This window comes from Nicotiana tabacum, chromosome 17, assembly GCF_000715075.1.
Source record: "Nicotiana tabacum cultivar K326 chromosome 17, ASM71507v2, whole genome shotgun sequence".
In the NCBI taxonomy this organism is placed as follows: Eukaryota; Viridiplantae; Streptophyta; class Magnoliopsida; order Solanales; family Solanaceae; genus Nicotiana; species Nicotiana tabacum.
The window spans coordinates 66,641,181-66,666,998 of record NC_134096.1 but is presented as its reverse complement, the minus strand read 5'-3'; the positions used below and the strand labels follow the sequence as shown (position 1 = coordinate 66,666,998).

The following is a 25,818-nucleotide window of genomic DNA, read 5'->3' as shown; positions in this document are numbered from 1 at the left end:
AAAAAATGCAGAAAGTAGACTATAGCATCAGTAGGAAAGTTGTTGTGTCAACTGGCAAGCAAACAGGACATCCTATGGGTGAGATGGGCTTTATATGAAACATGATGTGTCTATCTGGAATCACCAACCACCAATTGACTGTAGCTGGTATTGGAAAAACTTAATTCCCTTACGTTGATAATGACTCAATGGTATCAGGATGAGAGGTATTTACTTACTTCAAATGGTGCCTACTGAGTTACTATGAGCTATAATACCCTAGTAGGGAATATGGCGGGACTGCAAGAGGCTAATTTAATAGGGATAAGGATAATGCTACCAAATCAAAGGTTTATAGTCTGGCTTGCTAGCCAAGATAGGTTGTTGACTAAGGAGAGACTTCAAAAACTACAAATGCTAGTGAATAATGCTACATGTTGTTTATGTGAGGAGGAACTAACTGAAACTCAGACTCATTCGTTTGTTGAATGCACATGGATTACTGAAGTAAGGGGCAAATTGTCTGCATGGTCAGGCTTCCAATTCCAAAAGCATGGGGTCAGGCAAAGCATAAGGTGGATCAAGAGGAGGCATTAGAGACAAATAAAGAAGGAACTAGTCATGGCAGTGTGAGGGCTCATGATTTACTATACATGGAAAGTTAGGAATTGAAAACAGTTTTGGAACATAACTATAAATACCTATTTTTTATATAATAGATAGGAAACTAAGTGTAGAATAGAGACAATACGGGTTACAAAAAGAGCTCGCATATATCAAGTGTTATTTTAAAGATTATGTAATCAGAATTTCTAGTGAGGCCTGATGACTATTAATACCATTTCTAGATGGTTGTTGTAGTCATAGGTGCTCCTTAGGTGTCAATTTTGTTTGTCTATGATAATATTTCACAGTTATTACCAAAAAATGAAGGAGAGTTGAACAAAAGAAAAACTAAAGTTGGTGAGAAATGCTGAAGGTAGTTCTTGTGAAAATCATAAGTCGAGGGCTATTTCTTGTTGTGTTCTTAAGCTTTTCTCCTTCCTATGTGGATAAATAAAATATCTTTTGGACCTAGCCCACTTTATCATATAGCTCACTAATATCACGACATATAAATATGACCTATTTTATGTTAGAAACACAACAAGAGAGAAAACACAAGGGTGTAGCCGTTTTTGAAGCCTTGTGAGAGAGAAAAATATATTTTTTTGCTCCAGAAAATTTCTGCTCGGACAGTCCACTTCGTTAACCGTTGGATTGTGCTCAAATTTGAACTGAGAGTTATCAACATCTGGTTCTTAAAGTTCAACAGTGAAGATTGGATTTGGAGGCTTGTAACTTTGATTTTGGAGCCATGAACAATAGCTCGTTCTTGAAGATGGAAGCACTCAAGCAGCAGCTAGAGTCACTGGAGTTGTTGCTCTGGCTGAAGTCCAGGCACTTTATTGTTCGGCTCCGCACTTGATTGTGCGACTCCGCACTTTTCAGAAGAAATGAAGCTGAGAAACTAAGTGAAAGGAATCTATCAAACTGTGTCAAGCATGGGGAACAAAGGGATTATTTCTAATTGGTATAGTACAATATGCACTTATTTTCCTCCTTAATATATTAGATGCATTGATGTACTAGAAGAAAATGAAACAGGGGAGAGGATGCGGTGAAAAAGGGAGAAAAGGATGTCATTAGAAAGTAATTTATCAGTTCAAAAGGAACCAATTCCAATTGTTAATGGCATAGTGATATGAACTTCATTGTCATTGACACTTTTACATTAGAGTTAGAACAAAGAATAAACTATGTGCTTTTCTTGTTCCAACGAAAGTGGTAGATGCTAAGCTTGACAAGAAACCTCAAGAAGCCATAAGCAGTGCCACAGTTCCATAGATGCCTTTCCTATATGCAACATTCATGTCATACCAAAAGAAAAGGAAAAAGTGTGACGTTTGGGTCATGTATTCAATAATGTTACACTAATTCATTGAACTGCTTCATGCATAGGGCCTACAAAAGATTTCCGAATTGAAAGACAACTATATAAATGCATTGCAAGTGGAGAATAGTTCATTTAAGTTGCAGAACTTGAAGTGCTGTAGAGTGTAACAAATTGAAAAAGAGAAGTAATAGTATAACGAGTTATGTTATATATTGGAATATTTACCAGCACAATCTTGACTTTGATGTGATTTTCATTTGCTTTGTCAGTCATCAACTTAATTTCAAATAAGTTAAGCATTCCATGTATCTATTTTGCTTTATTTCGATTCATATTCAGTATTAGTAGGATTATTATAATTAAATTATTTTTATAAGCATTCCCGTATGAAATCCTAAAGTAGAAGCAGATAGAAAGGAAAAGACGGTAGAGAGGCGAAATTTGTGCATTCCCGTATCTAAAGCCAATGGGGGAATGTATATGAGGAAGGCTTTTGATGGCCTCCACTAGAGTTAATCAAGGCTAATGATGTTATTGATATAAGTATGTAGCGTTGATTACAGACAGTGGTCCGTTGGCTTAGCACACACTGTCTCTTCTCTTTTCCAACGCGTGACAAGGCACCAAGTCTTTAGATTTCTATATGAACCATCACTAACATGATTATAATAGCAAGATTACATAATAACATTATTTAGCTAAATTTTTCATTTGTAGATATTTAGTTTAATATAAGTCTGATCAGTGCCGGGGTCAAGATTTTCGCTAAGGGGGTTACAAAATTAAAGAGACTGGCCAGTGTGAATTGAACCAGCAACCTCATATAGGTTTTGAACTCCCTTGACCAATGGGTTATGCTTTTGAGATTCAAACTATAATATATAGATGTACAAAATAGATTTTGCCTTTCCGGCAAAGGAGGTTTGGGTGAACCCCTTTCACCCCCTAAATCTGTCCCCGAGTATGATAGCTAATTAAAAAACTTAAATTGTTTATGAAAAAATATTTTATTTATATAAATGTGTCTTAGGTTTGTAAAACGCCTTTGATATGTGCTCTCAATCTTTTGTTCGGAGTAACCATAAGATTTAAAAAAAAAAAAAAAAGTGATGTAAAAACTTGAAATCAAGACCTTTATGTACTTTGATATCATATTAATAGTGCGATAACTCATTGTTAGCATGGCAAAAATAGAAAAGAAACTATAGAGTAATTAGTAATAGCGTTCAATTCATGATGGACAAGAAGACATTATAGGTAAGTATTCAATAATATTCCACAATGATGCATATATATAGGCGTGCTGCCTAAACATTGACCTATGTTCTTATAGGATGAATTTATGTCTAGATCAATTGCCTGGTTTCTATTTTTCATTTTGTTTATGTACAAGTACAGGATTAACTTGCCGTAAACAGAGATTAATTTAATGGCCAATCCATTTAATGAGCGGAGAAGGACCGGCGGTCAACTTGCGATGGTTCTAATTCACGTGCGTGCATGTGACACCTCTCCTCTATGCCCGCAATAGTAGTTGTTTTTCAAGTTTCAACTTAAATACTTAATTAATGATGGTGCCCCTCAACCTTGTAATTACTTTTGATACAGATATAGAATTTTACTGTAACCAAATACAAGTACAAAATTACTCCATTTTAGTTTATTATGATTAATTACATTTAATGAAACAAACGTAACTTATTAGTCGTACAATTAAATATATAACAATGAGAAGCCTTATTTAAAAGAATTACAGTCATGCGCTCATTACTTTAAACTTTAAAGTCATGGTGCGAATAATCATTTCTGCATAAGGACAGCTGGCACTTCGTCAAGGACTCTCACATTGTATTCTACATAGTTTGATTTTAAAGAAACCATAGTTATTTTTATCTTAATAATTTCATAACTTTTATTTTAAATAGGACGTGGTCAAGTATAAAAGTTGAACTTCAGATTTTTCATTGAAAGTTGTGTTAGTCCCGCCAATATTGCTGTATTTGTAAATAATAATTCTATAAAATATAAGTTATCGTAATGAAACATTAATTAATTCGAGCCCACTGAATTCACAGTGTTTCCTTAAGGAATTTAATCCCTCCTAGTACCCAAGGTTATGGATTATTTCCTCCCAGGATAGAACGAATCACACACTGGTGTAGCGGTACTTCAAACCCCAATATTTCAGCGAACACAAAGTTCGATAGCAAATCACACTTACAGTTGCTTTATTTGAAGTTAAAACAATGCAGAACAAAGGAGTAGAAACTCAGAAAATCGTATGGAAATGCTGAGAGGAAGGAGTACAATGTATAGCCAAAGTTGAGCGTTTTCAGTTTTTGTGTTGTGTGTCTTTCTTCAACAGCTGCTGCACATATTTATAGCAGTCAGCTTTGAAGATGAACGACCCTCCACCCTCCATTGTGGAGCATGCACTAGCTTGTTTGTGGAGCAAGCACTTGGCCATGGTGGGAAGAGCATTAGGCGGCTGCTATTGCAGGTGGTGGTCAATACACGGATTGGAACATATCCGTTACAAATGCGGATAATTTTACGTTAATATTTACTATTAACAAATAAATTTGGTCCAAAAAATTAATCAATCAATCGATCATTTGACCAAATCCAAATCCAAATCCGAAGCCGAAGCCGAAGCCGAAGCCGAAGCCGAGCCTAGCGAGCGACGACGACGACGGCGCGAGGCTTGCTTTCTTATTAACTCTTTAAAAGCTACAAGAAGAGCAATTATATATATACCCACCAAAAATCTTTTCCTCTTCCAATATGGTCAAGAGGGGGAAACTTAAAATTTTACTCAAAAATTTTATTTTCCCTCCATTTCCCATTCACCTTCATTTTAAGACTATTTCATCTTAAATAACAAAAACCTCAACAATCCCCCACATGAATGGGGAATGGCTATATCATGAAAGTATGCATGGAAAAACTGTGTGATTTGCAAGCAAGGATTAATCGCATCTGGATAAGTAGGTTTCCCTTTGAACTTTCCGTAGTGAACTTATGTCGGATATACTCGGTCAATCAGTAGATTTGATATCTTTGAACCGTCGAACTTTGGTGTATACCTAGACAACCATAAGTCATACAACCGACCCTTAACCGTCTTTGGCTCTCATTGTTGTGTTCGTTTCAGCCATGAACACCGCCTGGTTTCATAAGTGCGTAGAGAACTGGCCTTACAAAGTTCTCCTTGAAGCGGCTAATACTTCACACTTACATAGGTGATTCCTAAACGTGTCATCCTGTAGATACACTATTTGATATACCCCGTATCAAATTTAGAAATTATTAAAAAACCTTAATGCTTTATCCTTGGTACTGAACATTGTCTCATCACGAGAACGGACTAAAATTTTATTTGACAATGTTGAATCGTCATTAATGACTTTGTTTGATCTCCTTGAACCTAGATCTTGGGATCTCCAGTCTTCTAGGTAGAGTTACCGCCACAATGACTTGTTCTCGGCCATAGCCCCATTCCCCTTGATGATTTCTCAACTACCTCTCTAGTTAGGCCTTTTGTAAGTGGATCCGACACATTATTACTTGACTTTACATAGTCAATCGTGATAATTCCTCTAGAGAGTAATTGCCTAACGGTTTTATGTCTTCGTCGTATATGACGAGATTTACCGTTATACATAACGCTCCCAACCCTTCCAATTGCCGCTTGACTATCACAATGTATGCATATTGGTGCCAACGGTTTGGGCCAAAATGGAATGTCTTCCAAGAAATTCCGGAGCCATTCAGCTTCTTCACCAGCTTTATCTAAGGCTATGAATTCAGCCTCCATTGTAGAGCGGGCAATACATGTTTGTTTGGATGACTTCCAAGATACCGCTCCTCCACCAATAGTGAATATATATCCACTTATGGACTTAGAATCAGTTGAACCGGTGATCCAATTTGCATCACAGTATCCCTCAATCACCGCAGGAAATTTACTGTAGTGCAAGTCAAAGTTTTGGGTATGTTCTAAATATCCCAAAACTCATTTTATTGCCATCCAATGAGATTGGCCTGGATTGCTCGTATATTGACTCAGTTTACTTATAGCACAAGCTATATCTGGTCATGTACAATTCATGATATACATTAAGCATCCCAACACACGAGCATAATCCAATTGTGATATGCTTTGGCCTTTATTCTTTGCTAATGCAAGATTCACGTCAATTGGAGTCTTTGCAACTTTAAAGCTCAAGTGCTTGAATTTTTCAAGTACTGTCTTAATATAATGAGATTGTGATAATGCTAGACCTTGAGGAGTCTTATGGATCTTAATTCCCAGAATTAAATCAGCAACTCCCAAGTCTTTTATATCAAACTTGCTATTGAGCATACGCTTAGTAGCATTTATGTTAGCAATGTCATTACTCATTATCAGCATATCATCTACATATAGGCAAACAATGACTATGTGATTTGGAACATTTTTAATGTACACACATTTATCACATTCATTTATCTTAAAATCATTTGACAACATTGTTTGGTCAAATTTCGTATGCCATTGTTTGGGTGCTTGTTTTAGTCCGTAAAGAGACTTAACAAGTCTACATATCTTCTTTTCTTTACCTGGAACCACAAACCCTTCAGGTTATTTCATGTAAATTTCTTCCTCCAACTCTCCATTTAAGAAGGCCGTCTTAACATCCATTTGATGAATTTCAAGACCATACACTGCAGCTAATGCTACTAACATCCGTATGGACGTAATTCTTGTAACTGGAGAGTATGTATCAAAGTAGTCTAGACCTTCTCGTTGTGTATACCCTTTGACTACGAGTCTTGCATTGAATTTATCAATAGTGCCATCATCTTTGATTTTTCTCTTAAAAATCCATTTAGAACCCAAAGGTTTATTTCCAGGAGGAAGATCAACCAATTCACATATATGGTTGTTCAATATGGATTCTATTTCACTATTGACTGCCTCTTTCCAAAACAATGATTCGGAAGAAGTCATAGCTTCTTTAAATGTTTGAGGCTCATTCTCCAATAAGAAAGTCACAAAATCTGGTCCAAATGAAGTAGAAGTTCTTTGACGTTTACTACGTCTTAGATCCTCCTGATTACATGTACTTTCTTTTGTTTCTTCCCGAGGTCATTTAGATCCTTCACCAAACGACTCACATTCCTTTTTATACGGATATATATTTTCAAAGAACTCAGCATTATCTGATTCTATAACCGTATTATTATGAATGTCGGGATTTTCTGATTTATGAACCAGAAATCGATATGCTTTACTATTTGTCGCATATCCTATGAAAACACAATCAATGGTTTTCGGTCCTATCTTTACCCTTTTGGGTTTAGGAACTTGCACTTTTGCCAAACACCCCCACACTTTAAAATACAAGTTCTGTGGCAAACCAGAACTTATCAACAACGCGTTCATCATCTCCTTTAATGTGCGATTCTTTCTTTCCGCAATCCCATTAGATTGGGGCGTGTAAGGGGCTGTTGTTTGATGAATAATTCCATATTCTAAACATATTTATTCAAAAGGAGATTCATATTCACCACCCCTATCACTTCTTATCATTTTTACTTTCTTGTTAAGTTGCGTTTCAACTTCATTTTTGTATTGCCTGAATGCGTCTATTGCTTCATCTTTACTATTCAGTAAGTAAACATAGCAATATCGAGTACCATCATCAATAAAAGTTATGAAATATTTCTTTCCACCACGAGATGGTATTGACTTCATGTCACAAATATCTGTGTGAATTAAGTCTAAAGGATTTGAATTCCTTTCAACTGACTTATAAGGATGTTTAACATACTTAGATTCCACACATGTTTGACATTTTGATTTTTCGCATTCAAACTTAGGCAGTACTTCCAAGTTAATCATTTTCCGCAAGGTTTTATAATTGACATGACCCAAACGTACATGCCATAAATCATTTGACTCAAGTAAGTAAGAAGAAGCTGAAATATTATTATTGTTTTCCACAACCATTACATTTAGATTGAAAAGGCCTTCGGTGAGGTAACCTTTTCCTACAAATATTTCATTCTTACTTATGACAACCTTGTTGGACACAAAAACGTACTTAAAATCGTGCTTAACAAGAAGTCCAGTAGAGACTAAATTCTTTCTCATTTCGGGAACATGAAGGACATTGTTCAAAGTTATGACCTTGCCAGAAGTCATTTTCAGAAATATCTTCCCATATCCTTCAACTTTTGCTGTTGAAGTATTTCCCATATAAACTGTCTCTCCGAGTCCAGCAGGAGCATAAGTAGCAAAAGCTTCTCTAACTGCACAAACATGGCGAGTGGCTCCTGAATCAAACCACCACAGTTTAGGATTTCCCACCAAGTTACATTCAGAAAGCATGTCACACAAGGTATCAACATCATCATGCTTTACTACCATGTTTGCTTGACCCTTTTTCTTGTCTTTCTTCGGAGCACGATACTCCGTAGATTTATGTCCGATTTTCTCACCGTTGTAGCAGTTTCCACTGAACCGCTTCTTGCTTGGGTTGTATTTCGGACCAGAAGCCTTCTTCCTCTTTTTGTTATCTTCAACAATATTTGCTCCCATTATTGTTGAATTTCCACGGCCTCTCCTTTCAGCAGCTTTATTGTCCTCTTCGATTCTCAACTGAACAATGAGATCTTCAAGGGACATTTCCTTTCGTTTGTGTTTCAAATAATTTTTGAAGTCCTTCCACAACGGAGGCAACTTCTCAATCATTGCTGCTACTTGGAATGCTTCATTGATGACAAGACCTTCAGCAAGTAGATCATGAATAATCACTTGCAATTCCTGAACTTGGGTAATAACAGACTTGCTATCTACCATTTTGTAGTCCAAAAATTTTGCGGCAACGAATTTCTTCATCCCGGCATCTTCAGTTTTATATTTCTTTTCAAGCGCATTCCACAATTCTTTTGACGTCTCCATGCTACTGTATACATTATACAGATTATCATCCAATCCGCTAAGAATATAATTCTTGCATAAAAAATCAGAATGCTTCCACGCTTCAATCACGATAAAGCGTTCATTCTCTGGAGTTTTATCTGGCAGATCAGGAACATCTTCCTTGATGAACTTCTGTAGACATAACGTAGTTAAGTAGAAGAACATCTTCTGTTGCCAGCGCTTGAAATCAATCCCGGAAAATTTTTCGGGTTTTTCTGCCGGTGCCAACGCTGGTATTCGGCTTGTCGATGCGTTGACAGTCACCGTCGGAACAACTTGGTTTTCGCTTTCAGTCGTCATTTTTTCTGTAAAAGAATGACACAAACAAAGGTTTAATAAACGTTTTCAAACTGGAGTAAAAATCACGTAGATTTTAATCTCCAACAAAACGCCACGAAGGTTTTACTCTCCAAAACGAGAGTACACAAAACCACAAAGGTTTTAGTTTGCAGAATAATAAGAATAACACAAATACAGAAATAAATATTAAATTTCTTAAGATTGTTAGTCCCGCCAATATTGCTGTATTTGTAAATAATAATTCTGTAAAATATAAGTTATCGTAATGAAACAGTAATTAATTCGAGCCCACTGAATTCACAGTGTTTTCTTAAGGAATTTAATCCCCTCCTAGTACCCAAGGTTATTATGGAGCAAGCACTTGGCCATGGTGGGAAGAGCAGTATTGCAGCTGGTGGTCAATACACGGATTGGAACATATCCGTTACAAATGCGGATAATCTTACGTTAATATTTACTATTAACAAATAAATTTGGTGCCGAAGCCGAAAGCCGAAAGCCGAGCGAGCGACGACGACGGCGCGAGACTTGCTTTCTTCTTAACTCTTTAAGAGCTACAAGAAGAGCAATTATATATATACCACCAAAAATCTTTTCCTTTTCCAATATGGGACAATGTCTCATTGTCAAGAGGGAAAAACTAAAAATTTTACTCAAAAATTTTATTTTTCCTCCATTTCCCATTCACCCTCATTTTAAGACTATTTCATCTTAAATAACAAAAACCTCAACAAGTTGCATTTACCTCCATTAAATGAAAAAAGAGAAAGATAGAACTTGCGTTTTGTTATACTTCTTGTATCTTAAATTAGCTAACATTTAGACGTTTGCAAACTCTATAAATAGTAAAGAAAGAAAAGACTGTTTCACATTTTAAAAATATGATGAAAAGACTTTAGCCAAAAATAAAGAGTTTTACTTTCAAGTAAATGAAATAAGGCTTCGGCATTTCTTATTTCCAAGTTCCAACAGAAATTTCAAAATTGTCAAAACCGAAAACTCATTAGTCCTTAATTACAACCGGAAAATTTGCTTTTCAAGGTTTGCATGAAATTCAGTTGGGTGTAGGCGCCACGTCAAAATTCGAACTCTTTCACACCAATATCTAGTCTATGTGAATTTAGTAAAATACTTTTTGGTTCATATTATCTGTCTGTTAAAATTATTGTGCATTCTTTTTTAAAATATTTAATAGTCTTAATTATATGAGTACTCGTCTAAATTATTTCTTAAATACCTCACTTAGTTAACACAATAATAAAAATAAGTTTAAAAACGTCAAATATTTTGAAGTACATTAACTAGCCAAAAAACTAATATTTAGGTCGTGGTAATATAATCTATTTGAACTTAAATAAAAGAGGGAAGTCCTGCTAAATTAACAATAACATAAAAATAGTCCTCTATACACAAATTAAAAAATAAAAATATTTATGTAGCTGGTCTCAATTAATTTGTGATTTAATTGCTCTCCGAATAAAAGTTGAGAGTGCGGTGAAAAAAAAAACAGAATAGAAGTTTGAGAGTGCCAATAATAAAATGCATTTTCCAGTCTTCTCTCTCACCTCTCTCAGACTCACTGTGATAAGTTACAGTATAAATTTTTGTATTTTACGATAAAGAAGAGCTCTGTATAGTAGTTCAGTATAAGCGTTTACATAAACAAGAAAGGTGAAGGTAAAGCAGAAAGACAGTGGCGAGAAGTTAGATTTTTCATTCTTTTCTTTAATTTCTCTTAAAAGTGAAGACAGCTTTACTCTTTAGCTTTGCTTTGTTTCCCTGTCTTTTTGCTTTGCTTCTGAGTTTTCTTTCATATCATTCATACAACTTTCTCTCCTTTTCTTGTTTCTTTTCTTCTCCATTGTAATTACTATTGCACCCCATTTACCCCACAAAAACTCAAACTCACAAAATCAGTAGAATTACTATTACTTAACATTCTTTCTTGTTTTTCGATCGGATCCGAAAAACAATACAGGAAAAAGCAGTTACAAAGCAAAAGATTGTTTCACTTTTCGAGTGAAGTTCTTGAAAGGTTCTCTGTTTCGCTCTAGCTTTTGTTGAATCTCAACAATCATGAAAGATTAATTTACTGTTCTCAGTTCTTTAATCAGGTAATTTTCAAGAACCCGTTATTTGTATTTATTTATTTATTTCTCTGTCTCTGTTTTGGTTCTTGTGGAAGAAGCAAAAGAGGAAACTTCTGAACCATGCAAGATTTCTGTTGTGAAAGATCTTTGATTTCTGCTGTAATGCAATTGGGCAGTTAAAATGTAATCTCTCTAAATTTTAAGTTCTCTTGGATTTTAATTAAAGCATTTATCCGCTCTTAGATTTCTATTAATAGGAATGAAATGGACCCTAATAGAGTGTAATGGTTAAAGTTTGTTCATACAGATACAGCCGATTCCAGCTAGTTTTATGTTGCGTCATAGTTGATTGATTTGTTAATTATAAGTTAAGTAGCTTTTTCTTGTTAATGGGAAACTGTGAATGATATTGTACCTCTTATTTCTCTGCCAAAGATTCCTTCCCATTTGTTTAAGGATTTTGTGCTACATTTTGGGATCATAGAGCCAATTTCAGATTTATTACTTAAAAGAAAAACCTTTGTTCAAAATGGCTTTAAGTGCTTATTTTGTCTCATAGAGTAAGTATGAGGTAATACTCTCATTTTTTGATTGTACAATGGCAGTGTCTAGGCCAAAAAGCAGAATGGAGTCACTTGCTGAAGGAATTAGTTCCTTACCAAACAGTCATACTTCCTTCACTCCTATTAAGGGTGACGCCTCCTCAGCTTCCCGGATTAGCCGTCCTCCCCATCCTACATCAATGAGACAATCTAGATGTAAAGAGTTGTCCTTCGATCCAATAGCTACTGACTTTGGGTCAAAGACAATTGATACCCCAACAGGGTCGGTGACTGCTTCTAAGTGTTCATATAAAACTTCCAGTAATCGTATAAAGAGGGATAATATGTCTGATTCGATGAGACACTATTCGACTAAAGGAAAAGAGGACATAGAAGATACTCTTGATCAACAATCACAAGAATGTTCACTGGATCGGGTTTTAATCTTTGAAACCAAATCATCTATCAAGGATTTACTTCATGATAACAAGAACACTACTTCAAGTAGCTTTGTGGAGCGCAAGGATTATATGTTACATGCTGTCGCCAGAGGAGATGCTGACCTTTTAACATCTCAATCTGGAATAAGCTATTGTCCTAGTCCTCAAAACAGCTTTTACACTGCAACGCAGTACATAGAAGCCAAACAAAGTTTCACCACTACAGAAGTCATCAGTGAATGCGCTAGCAGCATTGCCAAGTCTGGTGAAAGCGGTGATGTTAGCAACTCGTGTGATATCAGTGAGAGCAGAAAAACAAGCTTCTATAGAGGCAGCACAGGTAGTGATATCAGTGACGAAAGCAGTTGTACTAGTTTCAGCAGTGCAATATATAAACCACATCAGGCAAATGATACAAAGTGGGATGCAATTCAAGCCATTAGATCTCTTGACGGAACACTGGGATTCAACCACTTCAGACTTCTGAAGAGATTGGGAGGTGGTGACATAGGAAATGTTTTTCTAGCACAGTTGATTGGCACAAGAGATTTCTTCGCCATGAAAGTGATGGACAAAGCAGCTCTAGAGAGTCGCAAGAAAATCGTGAGAGCTCAGACAGAAAGAGAGATACTGCAGTCTCTGGATCATCCTTTTCTACCAACACTCTATTCACACTTTGAAACAGACAAATTTTCCTGCTTGGTGATGGAATTCTGCCCTGGGGGAGATTTGCATGCACTTCGGCAAAGACAGCCAGGAAAGTTTTTCCCTGAGCATGCTGCCAGGTTAGGCTAGTTTTTTATTGAATATTTGTTGATGTTGTAGCTATTTTACTTTGAATCTCCATTCAGCTGGAAGCGTTTTCTTTGTCCATGTATCTATATATTCAGGACTTCTTTGATCTGATGATCAGTTTCATGGTCAATATGTTCAGTTCTTGCTGCAATCGTAGTGATCAAAGTACAATACATTAATTTCCCGATAAACCAGTCTTCACATATGATTGGTTTTGGTAATGTGAACATATCTCTTATCACAACCTGCATTATTATCATGATTTAAGGGTTCCAAGAAACCTTGTTAAATTGGAATTCTTTTTCCTAGATCTCTATGGCATAAGGGAGATCCTGCATAAATAGTAGTTAGGTTAGAATATTATTGTTTGGCAAATTCTCTCACCTCTAGTGGTCTTGCTGTTCAACCCATGATGATGCGTGTTGTCATATTCAGCACTATGTTTATCACTTATCACTGTTCACTTGATGTCAGGTGAGATAAATAGATTGCTTATTTTACCTAACTCTCTTCTCTTTTACTCAACATTAGGCTCAAAGTGATACTTGCCTTTTATCCAATATGCAGATACTGCATTTATATTATTTTCTTTACCAATACATGTCGACATTCCTAAGTAAATCATTCAGTTAAGAAACGGAAACTGACTGGTGTAGGGTTTGTAGCGTTGGTTATTAGCTCTGCTAAAGAGTCATAGATAATGGTGTAGTCTTCTCAACTCAAGATTAGTTTACTCATTGAAGATCCAGAAATCCAGTCTTTGATGATTTTGTACAGGAAATGTGATGACTGTTTGTTGTTTTCAATATCATGCACAAAATCACAAGGACGCCTTGATTCAATGATGTTAACTTGCACTTGTTATCTTGTGTTTTGGTGTATAGGTTCTATGTAGCAGAAGTTCTCCTTGCTCTAGAGTACCTGCACATGCTTGGAATCATTTATAGAGACCTTAAACCAGAGAACGTTTTGGTTCGAGAAGATGGTCATATAATGCTATCTGACTTTGACCTCTCCTTGAGGTGTGCCACAAGTCCAACTTTGGTTAAATCCTCAAATTCAAGTTTAGAGTCGAAGACTTCATCATACTGTGTCCAGCCTGCTTGTATTGAGCCATCTTGTATCATCCAGCCTGCATGTTTTTCACCGCGTTTCCTAAGCAAGCCCAAGAAAGGAAAGAGCACGAAACAGAAAACAGAGATGCACAATCAAGTGAGCCCCCTGCCAGAGCTCCTTGCTGAACCAACAAATGCTCGATCCATGTCTTTCGTGGGGACACATGAGTACCTTGCTCCAGAAATCATTAAAGGCGAGGGACATGGTAGTGCCGTTGATTGGTGGACATTTGGGATCTTTCTCTACGAGCTCTTGTTCGGGCAGACACCTTTTAAAGGAGCAGGCAACAAAGCCACCTTGTTTAATGTCATTGGCCAGCCCCTGCGATTCCCTTCATCACCTAGTGTTAGCTTTGCTGCAAGGGACTTGATAAGAGGTTTACTTGTGAAAGAGCCACAGCATCGCCTTGCATATAGGCGGGGCGCTACAGAAATAAAACAACATCCTTTCTTTCAGAGCGTGAATTGGGCACTTATCCGATGTGCTAGTCCTCCTGATGTACCAAAGCCGTTCGTGCTACATGATGTCCCCAGCGCACCAGCAACAAAGGTCCCAGGCGCTGATGTTAAACCTGCTGATAATTATTTTGAGATTGATTTCTTCTGAGTAAACTTGTTTACTTAGCACTTAAGTCCATGTCAGGTTATATGAAGAGCCCCTTAGGAAGAACACCGATTTGTTGTTACCTTTCATATGAAAATGTAAAGTGCATACTCTCCTGAAATGCTAATGCATAGGAATTGGATATTTGAAGGTCACTTTTCTAGTATCTTCTTTATTTGTCAATGTTTATGCTTGCTGCTATTTGTTGTCCTCTTCTCTGGTTGATAAAATCTTTGAAGATCACTTTTCACCATCACTCTATCCACAACCACCACCAACCACCACCTCCACCATCACAACCACCACCACGGTCAACCACCACCGCGTCAACCACCACAACCACCACCTCTAGTCACTACCACATCAATCCACCTCCACCATTACAACTATCACCACTGCCAACCAGTCAACTACCACCAAAGCTACACAATTTTGTTACAATTAACACAACTGGAAGAAAAGCGCGCAACTTTCTTGTACTACAAGTATTTTAAACTCATTTATACTAAACTATAGCAGTTGCACCCGCGTTCACCCGCCCTGCATCCACACCTGCGTTCGCCCGCCCCGCCCCGCATAAATGTTTTTTTTTTTCATTTTGTTAGTTTTAAATTTTTTTAATCTTTTGGCTAGAAATTTTTTTAAACTTTTACTATATTTATTCGTGCTTTTTATTAATTCTAACGATTACAGAGTACCTCAGTTATGGAAAGAAGAAGATAAGATACTTATGAGAATTAAATCTTGCACATATGCAATAAAAGTAACTTAAAAAAAGTTTTTGATATCATAATGCCTCTTTGTTTTTTAACTTTTTATATTTGATAAAAGTATATATGTTAGTTTTAGGAAAAAGATTCAGTCAAGTAATATCACCTCAAGTAATATTCAATGAACTTTTAGATTTATGCCACGTGGATCATAAAATAATTAATGGCTAAGATTCATTTTATTCTTATACTTATCGATCAGAAGAACTAATATTGTCAAAAATTACTAACAACAGTCGTTAAGATTAATCATGTTTCTTACTTTTAAAATGCAAAATAAAGCAAAATATGGGCAGCAGATGAATTTTCCGAAGAATCGTTGTTAAGAAATTTGATAATATTTGGCACCAAGTACATAGCAAAGATGGATACTTGTATTTGTAATTTTGAGTTATTATTTGTAAAATTGCTTTCGAAAAATGGAAGAATTATATGCACTACATTTTACTTTATTTTGCTTCAATATATTACGTTGAATCAATTTCATTGTAGAAAGTCAGAAATTTGAGTTTTCTTCTTTGATGAAGTTTTTAAACCCGCACCCACACCGCACCTACATAGATTTAAATATTTTTTATTTTGCCCCGCCCCGCACCCACATATGTTTAAACCCGTCCCGCCCCGCCCCTCCCATTGCCATCCCTAAAGCTACACAATTTTATTACTATTAACACCACTGGAAGAAAAGCGCACAAATTTCTTGTAATACAAGTAGTTTAAACTCATTTCTACTAAACTATATTATAGTTAACTTTCAGGATTTCAGATTGTCCTCAACGTATACAATTGAAAATATACTCTCCATTAAGCAGAGTTTTGTGTAAACCTGAACTAGAGTTTATCAACTTGTTTTCTAATTTCCAAGAGGGGAAATTATTCAAATGTGTTCCTTTCTATTTCTATCCACACCCACCATTCAGAGTTAGAAAAGTTGGTAGCTGGAATATGGCCTAATGCCCACAACACGCACCTTAATTTTTTTATCTGTAGTCCTTCTGATTGACCCTTTACTCTCAATAGCACTAAGCTCCAGTCCCCTAGCCATTTTTTACGAGCGAAGAAGTAAAGCGGTCAAGATTAAAATCACAATGTCACAAGTTTGACTCTTAAGTTTAATCAATTTTTCTCTATGCTTTATAATTAGCTAATTGTTGGTAAGGTAATTTCTTGAATTGTTTAAAATATTTTTCTTAAAGAAAGTATTTAGACAAAAAATGAGTTATCACGAAGTCATTTTTTCGTGTGCAATATTTCAACTTTTATCAAATATGTATCACTTATTTCAATCAATACCTAAACCTTGTCGTCAACTGTTAACACTAAAAATAACAGAGTACCTGTATATCTATATCAATCATCCATATTTTACCACTAACATATGTCACATACATTTATAATTAATTATAAAATGTCAACGATTATCATTCCTCACTGTTCAATTTCTCCCCCATAATATCCAAAATTCCAAAATCTCCCCAATTAGTCCAAAAAGGAAAATTGTCCTTTTGAGTTGAGCAAGCGACCTAAGACCAAATCATTAGCCCATTACTTGTTACTATTTAATCCTTGGCTCGTTCTCTCCACGTTCCCATTTTAATTTCTCTGCTCTCCACCAATCTCTCTCTCTCTAAAATGGCCGGAAACTCGGAGGACATCGTCACTGACGACGTTAACTTCGGGTTCAAACGTTCAGAAATGTACGAACTTAAACTCGCCGGGACTGCTACCGTTTACGATCGTCACGTTTTCCTCTGTTACAAATCACATGAAACTTGGCCTTCTCACGTTGAATCCTCCGACTCCGATCCACTTCCCAATCTACTCGCTGCTTCTCTTAGAGCTCGTAAGGATGAAATCAAGCTTAAGGTTAGTTTTTTTCAACTAATTTCTTTAGTCAACGGCGTTACATTGAGCTTCGTTTCTATTATTTTTAGTTTCCGACTCACAAATTAGCCGATCGGTGCTTTTTAGATCTAGTTTAGATAATAGTTTTGATAACTTTTGATCTAATATAGATAACATTAATGTAGTTTTTAAGCTTTTGGAAGTTTATATAAAAGGATTGAAGTATATATACTGACAGTATAAATGATTTGTGCATACTACTAGTGTTGTTTAACCTCCTTAGCTACCTTTTTTTTTTTATCAGGTTACTCATAAATACTTATTGTAGATATTTACTTGTACTTACCTTGCAATGAATTAATATTGCATAGTCAGTGCACAAAACTTAACCTCTATGCGAAATAATGAAAAAATGTGTCGTATAATTTTAAGAATTCTACACTAAATGTTTTAAGTTCGATACAAAGTTTATAAGAATTTTACCTGGTCGATTAGAATGCAATTAGTAGCTTTAAGTTATTAGCCTTTCAAATGTGTAGTGGATAAATTTAATACACAATATAAGAACTCTATCCGGTCAATTAGAATGCCTTTAATAGTTTTATGATGTTAGCTTTGCAAGTGTGAAATTGATTTTTTTTGTGTTTTTTTGCCTCGGTGATTATTTGCGGTAGACTGTTTTGACGATTTGCGAAGTACGTGAAGACATTGGACTATCTGATGGAGATGTTCTGATTTTTCCAGAAATGATCAAATATAGGTAATATTCGACATTCTTCTATGGGGTTTTAATTCTATTTTGTTATTTTTATTTTTATATCATTGTATTAAGCTGCAGAAAACTCTTCCTTCTTCAGTATTATGTGTGAAGTAGTGATGAAATGCATAACTAGTCTATCTGAAAGCAAGAAAAGAGAAATATACATCGTGATTTTGACTTGATTCACTTTTTAACAACCTTATGCTATTTCGAAAGAAATTAGTCTGAGTAAAATGAAAGTACCCACACTGATGTACTCTTCTATCTCAAAATATTTTTGGCACTTTTTGCATTTCTAGATTCAGACCAGGTGAAATTTGACCAACATATAAATATGTGCTTTTTCATTTGAGAATTGTAATGTATAGTATTTTTTTTAGTAATTTCTAAATATCCAAATTTTAATTAAAAATAAATGAATTAATCTAATTCAATTTAATTCCAATAAGTTAGTCAAATTGACTCTCAATTAGCAAAAAGTAACAAACAAGCTGGGACCAAGGGTGTACGTTTTTAGTTACCTCTTGATTTTGTTGCGAAGTATTTGACCTAACCATTGTATGCATCTCCAAGCATTACCTTACATTGAGCTCGAGTTTATGTCTGGTACTTTTAATCAGGAATTTGAAGGAGTCGGATGTCGATGCTTTTGTTGAGGATGTGCTTGTGAATGGCAAGCCCTGGACTTATGGAACGCAGGAGCCACTAAGCGGTTCTTATGTATTTGTCTGTTCTCACAACAAGCGAGATCGAAGGTGTGGTGTCTGTGGACCAGTTCTGATTGAGGAATTTAGCAAGTTGATTGAGTCCAAGGACTTGAAAAACGAAGTTCATGTGACAGCTTGTTCCCATGTTGGTGGCCACAAGTATGCTGGTAATGTCATAATCTTCAGTCCAGATAAAGAAGGGAAAATTGCTGGGAATTGGTAAGACCTAGTTTTGTACTTATAGAGGTGCTCTTTTAGTTTCCATTAGTTTCTTGACCAATTCCTTAGTATGTGGCTTTTTAAATGGATAAAGTGGTGAAGCTCCTTGTTAGACTGTCAATTTTACATATATATGTGATCCGTTGTCATAATGCAGGTATGGCTATGTTACCCCAAGTGATATACCTATTTTGCTTGACGAACAGATCAGAGAGGGAAAAGTCATTGAAAGACTTTGGAGGTTTGTATTGGTTGTGCTTTGCTATGTTTCTTGCTTGCATGATTTGGGGTTTGCTATATACATGGTACGAATTCTTTATTTAATTTTGAGAAAATCCCATAGTGCACTGTTCCAGATTATCTTTTTGCAGTTTCCTTAACAGAACCAATCACAATGAGTTTAATGTACTTAGCCAAGCTCAATTGCTATTTGCACCATGCATCCACCAATATTTCTTTTTTTTTATCCAACGTCAAAAATAGCTTAATCACTGGCGTCAGTAATAGAAATATTGCTGAGTGATTATAGGATAATGTTGTATAATTGCGTCATTTGCTTATGTTGTCAAATTTGCCTTAAAAGGTAAAAAAAAAGGGTTGTTATAATAAAATTTAGTCCATTTGTTTTTCATGCTTGATCATGATCTTTGCTTTTATAAAGCTTTAATGATTGCATGTTAATTAATAAACTATCTTAATTAAAAGTAAGTAAAGAGTGGTAGAGGATGATGGATCTTTTGCTCTTGTTATTTGGATCTATCTTCTTTTCTCTGTTGCTTTTTTGCTGGGAGCTGGATGCTATTCTCAGCATTCATTTTGAGATGGGCATGGATGGGTATGTGAAGGGTTTGAACAAGTTAGATCAATTTTGCTGACTAGTTATGAAATAGAGTGCAAAAGGAAAAGCCTTTCCAATTATAGAACAGGGAATTTCTCACATTCTAAACTTCTTATTTGATCTCTCTAAGTTTCAGTTGGAGGCAATCTCTTTAGCAGTTGCAAAGTTAAATATGTTCTGCTCCTTTTCTCATATTATTGTGAGTACATTCATGAAACACTTTATCCTGGTTAACCATAGGGGCCAAATGGGACTGCCTGCTGAGATAACTGATAAGGTGAATGAGCAGAGGGTTCCCAATGGAACCAGTGCGGACAAGAAAGGGGAAGCGCCTGTAGAAACTGCTAGTCAGGGCTGTTGTCAAGGTACTGCAGGATTTTCTTGTTGTAGAGATGCGAGTGCGGAGGTGAAAGAGGAAAAGGGGCAGGGAAGACTTCCGTGCTGGTCAGAGAAATGGGACCGGCCTGAAGTTTTCACAGCCATTGGCGTGGTTGGAGCAGTGGCTTTTGTGGCTGTTGCTTATGGATTTTACAAGAAGTCACACTGAAATGCTGTCACGAAGTGCATGCACCCAGAGATTCCAGACATTGTCTTTTTCAGAGAATAATGATGTAACTCTAAACCATGGCATTTGATACGTGTTTGGTGTGAATTTTTCTGAAGTAAACGCAGAGTATGTCACACTATGGAGATGAGCTCCTCTTGTTCTCTTCAAGTGAGCACCCTAAAAGGGCTTCTTAGTTACACAGCTCTAACTAGTTACAACAGATACCTGCAAGTTTAGTCTACACTCTACAGATATGCTTTAAATTCCAATTCCAAGTCTGGAAGTCTTGCTTCCTGGTTGTTTTTGTTAAAGGTGAATAAGGCTTTCTATGGGCTTGTTGGAATTACCTCGTTTATTGTTGTGTTGGTATTTCCTTTATTGTCTGGGGATGTTGGATGACTTGTTGAAATTTTGTGAGAAATTTGACTTTTGCTTTGCGACATGAATTTCACTTGACTATTATTTTTCATTTGAAATACTCCTTAAACTAATATTTCAATATTTCAAATACAGAGTTCAGTATTTACACATGCTGATGGCCAAATCATTAGGTGAAAATACTAAACCTCAATATCTGTGAATACTGAACTATTATTTCGTAGCCAAACGAACAGCTTTGAAGCAATTTGTTGACAATAGCTAGTAATGGGGTGGTGTTTACTTTCTCCTATAAAAGAGAATGATTGTCATCTGGGTCCCTTTTAATGCGCGCTCTCTTTGACCACTTTGACCTCCTGGAAAACTTTGCAGCCATTCTTCATTTGAGATTACATACATACCCCTCGACCGATGCATATTCTACCGTATGACACACACCAGTCATTTGGTGCATCTTTGCAAGAATTGGATATGTACAATTCTAACTTAGTTTTGAAGGAGGTTAGGAATCATATCCCCCCTCCCCACCAATCAGGTGGCTTTTGATTAAAAATACAAAACCACTCGAGATAGTAGATTCTTAGTATCTGAGTCTCTTGATGAAAATCACCAATTTAGCTTGAATAAGGTAACTTTTTCTTTTTCTAATTGACTATTGGTTGTTTATTTTCCTCATTTCTGTCCTTGAAGAAGATAGGAAATAATTATGGAGGGGGTGTTCCAACTTACCTTAAGCGCAACCTGGTGCACAAAGCATTCCGCGTTCATGCATGGTTTGTGGAAGGGCCGCATCTCAAGGGCAGGGACGGCTCAACGGAGCTCGTGGCCTAAGGCGAAACCATATTGAGAGGCCCTCAAATTTATTTTATAAAACACTAAAAAACAATTTTACTTTCTAAATACCAAATTAATCATTTAAGACACAAAATAGCGAATTAAAAAAAATTAGGAAGAAGAGCATAAAGAATAAAGTGGTGGAATATTGAGGTACGAAACTCAAAGCGAAAATTTTAATTTGACTATCATCACAAACATAAAAAAAAAAATAAACGTACATAGCGTAATAGGTTAAGTTTTGAGCATTAATAGTGTCACATTTTTTTACACCTTCTGATTAATTTAAATATTAATTGAAGTTCATAATTAAGTAGCACTCATTGGCGAGATATTTAAAATAAATTATTAATAACCTAATATAATATATTAAATTACACTAAAAAAAATTGGTGCATGAATACTTTTGTGTTCATAGGGTTTCAGAGAAGATTGTAAAATAAATTCATTATATTGTCGATGTATAACTTAATTTCTATATAAAAAGGATAAGTTTAAAATTGAAGAGTGAAGCAAATATACTAATAATGAGTGAAAAAAATATCGTAATTTATAAACTTATTGGAATAAAATAACCTCAATCAAATAGTAACCAAAAAAATACTGTAACACTTTTATTTATAATAATTATTTATATAAATTATATAATAATAATAATAATAATTTGGGGACTTCAAATTTTGGGGCCTAAGGCGACGGCCTCACTGGCCTAGCCTTAGAGCCGCCCCTGCTCAAGGGATGTGATATAGACAGCCTACCCTATCGCAAGCAATAATGGTTGCTTTCACGGCTCGAACTGACCTAGGTCATACAGAAACAACTTTATCGTTGCTCCAAGGTTCCCTATATTTGGTGTTTCGACTTACCAAATATGTAAAATTATTCATTCCTCTTACTTTTCTCTTGTTTTCCTCCTTTCACCCCAACCAAACATTTTTGAGCTAAAAAGACAAAAGGAAAAATACTGAGCTGAAAAGATAGGAAATGGACTTTCTTTTGTCAAATTGTAGTGTAGAATAAATGATGCCCTGCCAAGAAAATAATCTAAATCCCAAGTTTATGTGCAGATATATGATATAATAATCATACAACATTGGTCATGTACCCCTTCCAAAACTCAGAAAGCAAATGAAGTTTACTGCAATTATCAGCACAACTCGAACATCTAGCACATGAAAATGTCATGTTCTAAGTTTTGAAATCATTTCCTCCAAGAGAGCAACTGACATCCCTGCTCTCTCTCCAACTCCTTGCTCAATTTGTCTCATAACATGTTCCAATAGCAGAATATTCTTTGGCTGTTTATTCTTTGGGCTGCAATGAGAACGGTCTCTCAAAAGCAAAAGCAGTCTTTTAGCATTGTCTCTGGCTCTCCTTGTCCCATCCACACTCAACTGAAGCAGTTCTGCCATAGCTCCTTCCCTCAATATCATCCCTCTGTATCTCTCTCTGCAGCTCTCACATATTAGGAGTAAAATTGCCACTGCATCTTCTTTACATTGTCTTGAACCTGTTGAGACGTAATACAATTAAGTAATTAAAAGTGTACTCTCTCAAACAACTTAAGTTTTTAGACGATATAATCACTCGACTCAAAACATCATCCGAGGCATAAAGCAAAGCCTTAATAAGAGGCCTTAATATATATATATATATATATATATATATATATATATATATATATATTATGAGGATGTGGAATTAAAAAAATGAGAACTTAGTTTTATAAAGTAAAGAAAATTAAATGAATTTAACATTGATTGCATCACAACTGAAATGAGAGAACCCAGAAAACATACTTCCTTCGTCCCAACTAAGGTGACTCCTTTTTTTTAGTAAATCCCTTTCTATATTTGGTAACAATTCTACTTTAGATTTTTCTTTTTACCATTAATGAGATAATTTCTAGCCCACAAATTTTTATAATTTATTTAAGATTACAAGTTTCAAAAGTCTTCCTTTATTTTATAAACTTCATGTCCAGTCAAACACTTTCATATAAATTGAGACGGAGAGAGTATAATTTATGTAAGAAAAATAAATAATATGTTAGATTATTAGATATAGTTACGTGACCAACTAATGAATAGAGAAATATAATTAAATAAAAAAATAAAATAAGATTGATAGAAAACTATTTTAGTTATATTAATTAGAGGAAGAAATTGAGTTATTAAAAATTAATATGACAATAAAAAAATAAATTTATCAATAATAAGAGATAATTATATAAATAATATACTATTATATATATAAAAAAATAATAATTTTAGGGCCCTTAAATTTTTTGGGACTAAATTGGTTCAGGGCGAGGCCGCCCCTGAGAGCATCCAAGAGGTCCTAGATTCAAATTTCACCGCTTCCCAAAACATTAAAAATATTTCCACGGATTTGGACTTTGGCCCATGAAAAAACAAATTTCCATGTGTTTCGGCCCTTGAAAAAAGAAGAATCAGGCCGACAGGAGTGTTGAGAGTTGAAAAGACAAAATACAATTAACTAATTATAAGTGTGAAACTTTTAGACGAGATTATGATGCAATTAACCTTCCTCCATGGCCTCAACCAAACACTGAATTGCTCCATCTGTTCCTGCAGCTTCCTCTAGTCCAATTCTTGATAAAGAAACAATATTCTCTAGCAATACCATGGCTTTCTCCACAATCACTTCTCCTTCTGTTTTCGTTTCCGACGCCAGGCTAATTAATCCAAGCAGGGTAGCTACCCCACCAGATGAAACAATAGAAGGGATGAGCTGATGGCAAGTTGAAAGATTGTGAAGTATAGACAAGATGTCCAAATTAGCCTGCAAGCTCATGCTGTTGTAGGCTTGTGAATTTAACAATTCAAGTAGAAGTGGGATAGTCCCAGATGCAGCAATTTCCAACTTGTTTGAAGCACAAGAAGAGAGGGTCAAGAGAGCTGCCACTCCTAACTCAACTAACAACTCGTTTTCGCATTGAAGCACATCTAATAACACTGGTATAGCCCCTGATTTTGCTATGAGTATCTTGTTCCTGCAACAAGCATATTCACAATTTTAGTTCTGAAAATCAACGAGGTATAGATACACTCGTGTTACTTAAATATTGAGAACAAATTTTGTTTTTGGTATGTTTGATACAACGAAAGTCATTTTCCATAAGAAATGTTTCCCTAGAAATGTTTTCATGCATTTTTCTCGAAAATGACTTCCATCGTACCAAACACGTTCCTGAATGAAGTATGCGCATCCTAACCTTTCACTGCGAAAAGCTATACTAAGCAGAGCAAAAAGTGCAGCTTCAATGACTTCATAATCATTAGTACTCAGCATCAAAATCAATGGAGGAACTATGCCTTTTTCGACGATCTTGTGCCTTTGCTTGCTGGAAAATTGACCAAGTTGTCTTGCAGCAAGGAGCTGTGCTTGTCTATCACCAAAGAGGAGAGCTTCCACCACCATTTCTTCCATGGCTTGAAAACTCCCTCTGCCTTTAGTCACACTTGTTTGTTTATGAATATTTTTGTTTCTTTATATGTATATAAGGATATATGTGTTGCTTCAAGAGTATGTAATGTCTGTGCCTTTTCAAGATTCTCCTTTTAATCTAGAGTTCTTGATTTGAAGCAACTGATCCATTCCCTTTTCAACCCTTTCTTTATTTAACTAAGGTGGAAATACCTTGGCTTGAATCTTTAACTTCCCTCTGATGCAAGGAACTGTCGTCAGCTTTATCGCTTAGTTAACTTAATATCAAGAGATACCCGTCAATATACTAAAAATGTGTAAAATGCAGGGGTATCTTTGATGTGTGATGACTTCAAGATTTATTCTATTCAAGAATGAGGTTGAAGCACAAAATCACCATTTACTCATAAGAGTGTATATGAAGATAGCGTCATGTATTTATTGGATTGAGGTAAATACTGAATGCGAATAAATTTTTATCGTGAGTAAAGCCGAACTACCTCCGACAAGGGCACAGAATTTTAGGGAAAAGGCAGTAATCTTGATTTGGTTTGCCTAGTACATCGAAAATTACATAGTCAGCAACCGAAAAATCAAAGGAAAGCAGCCGTTATACATTCTGTTTTTGAGGAAATAGCTTCGCTTTTCCTTTTGCCTCTATACGGAATCCGCCGTAACTTTACCGAAATCAATGCATGC

General features: G+C 35.6%; 3 protein-coding genes across 4 annotated transcripts; 2 read left to right on the top strand and 1 right to left on the bottom strand.

Annotated features, from left to right (window-relative positions):
* Window positions 1-10,681: 10,681 nt before the first annotated feature.
* On the top strand, window positions 10,682-14,937 carry LOC107775369 (serine/threonine-protein kinase D6PK). 2 transcript variants are annotated; one of them, XM_016595096.2, is made up of 3 exons: window positions 10,682-11,299; window positions 11,881-13,042; window positions 13,937-14,937. In XM_016595096.2, exons 2-3 carry the CDS (start codon window positions 11,901-11,903, stop codon window positions 14,772-14,774), a joined length of 1,980 nt encoding a protein of 659 aa, XP_016450582.1. In that variant the 5' UTR covers window positions 10,682-11,299; window positions 11,881-11,900; the 3' UTR covers window positions 14,775-14,937. The 2 variants fall into 2 exon arrangements, with proteins under 2 accessions (XP_016450582.1, XP_016450588.1); XM_016595102.2 differs by lacking the exon at window positions 10,682-11,299 and adding an exon at window positions 11,318-11,458.
* A 2,128-nt stretch (window positions 14,938-17,065) lies between these two features.
* LOC107775384 (altered inheritance of mitochondria protein 32) lies at window positions 17,066-20,897 on the top strand. The gene is made up of 5 exons (XM_016595109.2): window positions 17,066-17,407; window positions 18,061-18,146; window positions 18,767-19,072; window positions 19,230-19,313; window positions 20,151-20,897. The coding sequence occupies exons 1-5, from the start codon at window positions 17,174-17,176 to the stop codon at window positions 20,455-20,457; spliced, it is 1,017 nt and encodes a 338-aa protein (XP_016450595.2). The 5' UTR covers window positions 17,066-17,173; the 3' UTR covers window positions 20,458-20,897.
* Window positions 20,898-22,709: 1,812 nt separating this feature from the next.
* On the bottom strand, window positions 22,710-25,443 carry LOC107775358 (U-box domain-containing protein 45). Its single transcript, XM_016595087.2, has 3 exons — window positions 24,908-25,443; window positions 24,216-24,685; window positions 22,710-23,179 (listed from the first exon to the last, which is right to left on the bottom strand). Exons 1-3 carry the CDS (start codon window positions 25,120-25,122, stop codon window positions 22,851-22,853), a joined length of 1,014 nt encoding a protein of 337 aa, XP_016450573.1. The 5' UTR covers window positions 25,123-25,443; the 3' UTR covers window positions 22,710-22,850.
* Window positions 25,444-25,818: the final 375 nt, after the last annotated feature.

What these genes read in the sequence shown, in the direction of transcription:
- LOC107775369 (XM_016595096.2), top strand. Translation starts at nt 11,901, where the DNA reads ATGGAGTCACTTGCTGAAGGAATTAGTTCCTTACCAAACAGTCATACT. An exon ending in TTCCCTGAGCATGCTGCCAG is followed by an intron (nt 13,043 to 13,936) that starts GTTAGGCTAGTT and finishes TTTGGTGTATAG; the next exon opens with GTTCTATGTAGCAGAAGTTC.
- LOC107775384 (XM_016595109.2), top strand. Translation starts at nt 17,174, where the DNA reads ATGGCCGGAAACTCGGAGGACATCGTCACTGACGACGTTAACTTCGGG. An exon ending in GGGAAAATTGCTGGGAATTG is followed by an intron (nt 19,073 to 19,229) that starts GTAAGACCTAGT and finishes GTCATAATGCAG; the next exon opens with GTATGGCTATGTTACCCCAA. An exon ending in GTCATTGAAAGACTTTGGAG is followed by an intron (nt 19,314 to 20,150) that starts GTTTGTATTGGT and finishes GGTTAACCATAG; the next exon opens with GGGCCAAATGGGACTGCCTG.
- LOC107775358 (XM_016595087.2), bottom strand. Translation starts at nt 25,122, where the DNA reads ATGGAAGAAATGGTGGTGGAAGCTCTCCTCTTTGGTGATAGACAAGCA. An exon ending in ATAGCTTTTCGCAGTGAAAG is followed by an intron (nt 24,686 to 24,907) that starts GTTAGGATGCGC and finishes TGCTTGTTGCAG; the next exon opens with GAACAAGATACTCATAGCAA. An exon ending in GGTTGAGGCCATGGAGGAAG is followed by an intron (nt 23,180 to 24,215) that starts GTTAATTGCATC and finishes ACGTCTCAACAG; the next exon opens with GTTCAAGACAATGTAAAGAA.